This window comes from Pyrgilauda ruficollis, unplaced genomic scaffold (genome assembly GCF_017590135.1).
Source record: "Pyrgilauda ruficollis isolate IOZ18807 unplaced genomic scaffold, ASM1759013v1 scaffold188, whole genome shotgun sequence".
Taxonomy (NCBI): Eukaryota; Metazoa; Chordata; class Aves; order Passeriformes; family Passeridae; genus Pyrgilauda; species Pyrgilauda ruficollis.
The window spans coordinates 154,230-159,400 of record NW_024517873.1 but is presented as its reverse complement, the minus strand read 5'-3'; the positions used below and the strand labels follow the sequence as shown (position 1 = coordinate 159,400).

Here is a 5,171-nt window from a genome sequence, read left to right as displayed (position 1 = left end):
CCGCGCCGTGTCCCACCTCGGCCCGGCCCGGCCCGGCCCGGCTTTATGGCGTTCCCCGCTGCGGGAAGGGCGTTATCAGCGCCGGTCCAGAGAGCAGGGGCCGAGCCGGGCTGGGTCCGTGGCCTTCGCACCTGCCCAGGGCCCGCGGCGGGGGCGCGGTCCCGGCTCTGCCCAGCGCCCCCCGCCCGGCCGTGCCCCCTCCCCACCTCCCTCTGGGGGTGCCACGGCAGAGACCCCCGGGGCGAGGGGCGGGCGTGCCCCCAGCGCTGCCTGGCCTTGGGGCCGGGGCAGGAGGGAGGGGAGCGGGCACCGGGCGGACGCTGCCGTGCGGTGTCCCGGCACTGCGGGATGTCCCGGGTTTGCGGGGTGCCCGCTGTGAAATGCCACAGGATCGCAGAGTGCCGCGGGTCTGGGGCTGTGCCGCTCCGGTTCTCAGCACTGCTGGGACAGGAGTGCGTTTGCAGCTGGTTTGGGGGGCAGCTGGCTGGTCCCGCATTCCCCGGGGGCCGGGCTGGGGCTCACCCCGCGCAGCCCCGGGGTGTCTCGGGCTGGGGCTGCCCCGGCCGCTCCCTGCGAACCTGCCGCGGCCGCCCGGCCCCGCCCGCTGCCCTTCCTCGGGAGGAGGAGGAGGAGGAGGAGGAGGAGGAGGTGGCAGCGGAGCAGGAACGGCGCTGGAAGCAGTGTGAGCGGGACAGATCCGACAGGACGGGGCCCGGCTGTGCCCCCCAGCAGGTACCGCGCGGGGCCTGCCCGGGACGGGGTTCTGGGGCCGCGCGTGGGTCTGGGGCCGCAGCCGCCTTCCCGTCCCCTCTGGAGCCAGACCGGCCACGCACTCCCGCGCCCAGCACCGGCCGTGACCCGCGCCCGCACCCCCGGCTGGGGATCACTGTCCCCGTCACCCGCCGATACAGGGGTCCACCCCAGCCCCCGCTGCCCACGGGGGTCGCAGCCAGCACATGATGCCATGGGACAGGCAAAGGGATCATGAGACCGGGTGAGCTCTGTTGTCACGGTCCCGCCGTGGCCTGAGCCGTGTCTCTGTGTCCTCCTCGGTGGAGTGATAGGTTGGTGACACTGGGATCTGCCGTGCTGCAGGAATAGACCGTCCCTACAGCCTGCCGCCTCTCTCCCGGCTGTCGGACTCATCCCTCATGCCGGGGAAGCTGAGGCGCAGCAAGCGGAAGGTGCTGGGGGAGAAGCAGTGGCGGAGCCTGGAGGAGAGGGGAGGGGCCCAGCTGGAGCAGCCCAAGCTCACCAGGTGGGTGCTGCCCCTCGTGGGGTCACATCCCGCATCCCAGCCGCACATCCCACCTGTGTCCCTCGAGTCACCCCCTCCGATGCCTCTTTCCAGATCCAGGACCTATGAGTCCTCCTGCAGGGAGACAGAGCAGGTGGCCACGGGCAGGCAGGGACCCCCATCCCCTTCGGTGAGTCTTGGGGTACCGGAGCTGAGGAGAAGGACCCCAGCGCCAGCCCCATGGGCTCGGCTGGACGCTCTCTGGGGCGGGGACCGAGGGAGGGCTCGTCCCGGTACCGTGGCAGTCGTGGTGATGGAGCAAGGGGCTGCAGGATGCCCGCGGTGCCCGCGGCCCCGAGCACCGACCCCCAGACCTCTCGCAGCTGAGCAAGCAGGACAGCAGCTACCGCCGGGCCTTCGGGGAGCTCGCCGAGCAGGACGTGCTGCTGGGCTGCTTCTCATGTGCCTGGCAGAGAGAAATGCCCTACCACGGCCGCCTCTATGTGTCCTCCCGCCACATCTGCTTCCACTCCAACCTCCTGCTCAAGGACATCAAGGTGGGGCCGGAGCGGGCGTGGGGCCGGCGGCGCAGGCAGGGGCACAGGTGGCAGCCGGGAACACGCTGACACAGCCTGTCCCCCCCGGCACAGGCCGTGGTCCCTGTCGCTTCCATCTCAGCCCTCAAAAAGACCAACACGGCGCTGCTGGTGCCCAACGCAATCAGCATCCGCACGGCCAAGGGGGAGAAGGTGAGAGCGGGGACAGTGCTGGGGCAGCCTCACCCGGGGCTATCTGGAGTGCCTCGGTCCCCGCGGGCTCTGGGCCGTGACCGAGGGGGCAGCTCTGGCACAAATCCCCTTCTCGCTCCCCGGCAGTTCCTCTTTGTGTCGCTGCGCCAGCGAGAGGCCACGTACCAGCTCCTGAGGTCGGTGTGCAAACACGTGCAGGTACGTGGGGACTGGATGGGGAGGGGGAGCTCCATCCATCCATTGCAGGGCACCTCCCTTCATCTCTTCTTGTCCAGGACAGCGGCCAGAGCCCTCGAGACTCAGTGAGCTATGAGGAAACCCTTGGGAAGTCTCAGGTAAGGCCAGGGAATGGAGGGCAGGAGGGTACCACTGGAGGAGGGGTGGTCCCAGCCCCCTGGATGGGATGGGCTGGGTGCAGTGGCTGGTAAGCTGTTGGGGGGGGGAACATGAAAAGCCCCAGCCCAAGGCAGCAGAGACCCCAGGACCCTCCCTTCTTGTGGGTGACACAGGTCCCATCAGGTCCTCCCATGGCAGTGGGGCAGGTACCTCAGGGACACACATCATGACTGGGGCTTGTCCTCTTCCAGATCTCGAGCCAGTCAGCCCTGGAACAGAGCACCCCGGAGCCCAACAGCCTCCCCGAATCCCTGGGTGAGCGGCCCCGGTGCCCTCCTCGCCTGCTCACAGCCCTGCCCGTGTCCCTGCCCGCATCCGTGCTCCGCTGGCTGCTCTGGGCTCTGCTCCTCCCCAGACACGCAGGGTCTGGGGGGGACCACGCGGCCTTCAGCCCCCCGACCAGCATCTCCCACAGCTCCAGGGAGTGCAGGATCAGCACTTTGTGGCCCCTTGTGCCCCCAGAACACGTAGACCCCTCTCTGGGGCATTCATCGAGTGTCTCTGGTCACCTGCAGATGAGCCAAATCCGGGATCAAGGCAGGCAGAGGACGAGGATGGCGAGATGGCCCAGCTGGTTCCCAGCAGCAGCAAATGGGTGCCCTCAGCAGAGAGACGTGGCCTCTGGGGTGGGTCAGAGGGCTCGGGATGGGGGGGATGGTCCTGGGGGTTTACACCCTGGCAGAGCTGAGCACAGACTCTCAGTGCCACTAACACTGCCTTGTCCTGGCAGGGAGACCCCACGCCGTGCTCTGGGCCTGGGCCACTGCACTTTGGTCCCGGATAAATCCCCAGCTAAGCTCTGTCAACGTCATCATCATCATCTACCTGCTGATGTGAGTCCCCAGCACCTGCTCCCAGCACCGGTCCCCATCCCTACTGACACAGGGTGGCCCTGGCAGGCCGGGGTTCCTACATGTCCCCTCAGACCCCCATCCCCAGGGTGAGCACACAGTGCCCGTGGCACTGCTCCTTGCCCTAAGTGCCACCCTGTGCCCCCTGGCTGACACTGGCCTGTCCCCAGCATGGTGGCCTTGCTGCTGTCCTCGGGGTACATCGGCCTGCGCATCGCGGAGCTGGAGCAGCAGCTGTCCTTCGCGGGGGCTGGGCCAGGCCTCAACCTGTCACAGCAGTGAGTGGGGGGCGTGGGGGGGCTCTGTCCCCAGCAGGCTCCTCCTCACCCTGCCTCCCCCCAGGTACAAGACGTGAGGCCACTGAGGACCATCACCAGCGCTCCAGCCGGGGTCAGGGGGTTCAGGGGCTGCTCCGAGCCCTTCCTTGGCCTCTCGGGGGGCTCTGTCACCAAGTGCCTTCCAGCTCCCCACAATGCCTGGGAAGCCCACGGGCTGAGAGGCTCCATCTCTCCCTGTCTGCCCACCCTGAGCAGCAGCAGAAGAGACCCAGGGAGCTCCCAGTGGGGCAGAAAGCAGGGAAGGGGGGGCTGGAGTCAGCAGCAGCCCCCAGCCAGCCCTCCCTGCCCAGAAGGAGCAGGCAGAGGGGGCCAAGCCCCAGGCAAGGCAGGGGCACAGAGAACAAAATATTCTATTAATAAAGATTAATAAAAGTCTATATTATATTAATATTTATTATTTGCTGGGCCAGATGCCCCAAGATGAGCATGAACCAGTCCCTCATGCACCCCATTTCCCAGAACACACCAGGACACAGCAGGACCAGGGGCTTTGATTCTGACTGGTGTGGGGAGGCAGCTCCAGGTGCTGATGTCCCAGGGGTCCAGGGAGCAGCAGAAGACCCTGAGCAGCCCCCTGGGGCACTGGCTGCTGGTGACAGTGGGAGACAGAGGGGAAGGGGGTGGTGAGGGGGGCACCAGGGAGCCCCAGGGCCTGCAGCTGGCCAGGCCCTAGCTCTTATCCTGCTCCTTCCCTAGGATGGGGCTCACCTGACAGAGGAAGGTGTAGGGTCACAGGTACACAGTGGGGACAATGGGTTCCCACAGGTTCTGAGCATAAACTGGGGGTGGGAGCAGAGCTGGGGGCACAGCAGTACCTGCACCCCACAGAAGGATCCACCCAGCCCAAAGCCCTGGAGCTTAATCCCTTTCTAGGCCAGTTAAGGGGCCCTAGGTGTTTCCCCAAGCACCAAGATGGAGAAACGGAGGCACTGACAGCTCCTTTCTCTATGCCATTTCCTGGGCCTTCCCTTGCTCAGACCCACAGCTCAGCTCCGTGCCTGGGACAGCAGCAGTGGGAGATGCCAAGGTCAGGGATCCTCCCTCTCCTCATCCTGCTGCTCAGCCCCATGGAGCAGCTCTGCCCCACACCACCCAGCCCGGGGCAGCAGCAGGCCTGGTCCCCACAGCATCAGACACCAGTCAGTGGGGGAGGGAGCTGCCAGGGTTCCATGTCCCTCCCAAAGGCTGGAACAAGGCACAGGGCTGTACCCCACTGGAGAGGTGCCCAGGGAGGGGGTGCCCCCTCTGTGAGGTCCCACCTGCATGGGGACAGCAGGACCAGCAGGACCGAGGGGCTCTGCACCCCCAGTCTCACTGCAGCTATACCCTAGCAACTGCCCCACAGCAAGGAGGGGCTGTGCCAGGCCAGGAACCCCTTTTCCTCCTTCCTGCCATGTCAAGGGGCACATGGCAGGGCAGGGATGGGGGCTGTGCCCTTTCCCAACAGCAGGAAAGCAAACAGGAGCGGGAAGCTGGGAGCAATAAACTGCAGGTGAGATCTGTGCCAATAAAACTGGTACCCTGCAGATGTGGGGTGAGGACTCTGGTGACTTGCTGCACCCTTTGCTGTGGAGAAGCAAAGTGGAGCCATGGAGACCAA

At 66.4% G+C, this 5,171-nt stretch overlaps 1 protein-coding gene across 1 annotated transcript; it reads left to right on the top strand.

The window, feature by feature from the left end:
- Positions 1–321: 321 nt before the first annotated feature.
- Positions 322–3,868, top strand: LOC121352401 (GRAM domain-containing protein 2B-like). Its single transcript, XM_041465302.1, has 12 exons — positions 322–732; positions 1,065–1,258; positions 1,352–1,427; positions 1,621–1,794; positions 1,888–1,986; positions 2,113–2,184; positions 2,262–2,321; positions 2,574–2,637; positions 2,898–3,008; positions 3,113–3,215; positions 3,404–3,511; positions 3,576–3,868. The coding sequence occupies exons 1-12, from the start codon at positions 349–351 to the stop codon at positions 3,586–3,588; spliced, it is 1,458 nt and encodes a 485-aa protein (XP_041321236.1). The 5' UTR covers positions 322–348; the 3' UTR covers positions 3,589–3,868.
- The last annotated feature ends 1,303 nt before the right edge of the window (positions 3,869–5,171 follow it).

Excerpts from the sequence above, each read along its gene's own strand:
- LOC121352401 (XM_041465302.1), top strand. The coding sequence starts at position 349 with ATGTCCCGGGTTTGCGGGGTGCCCGCTGTGAAATGCCACAGGATCGCA. Across the intron at positions 1,428-1,620 it reads AGGGACCCCCATCCCCTTCG|CTGAGCAAGCAGGACAGCAG; the intron begins GTGAGTCTTGGG and ends GACCTCTCGCAG. Across the intron at positions 1,795-1,887 it reads TCCTGCTCAAGGACATCAAG|GCCGTGGTCCCTGTCGCTTC; the intron begins GTGGGGCCGGAG and ends CCCCCGGCACAG.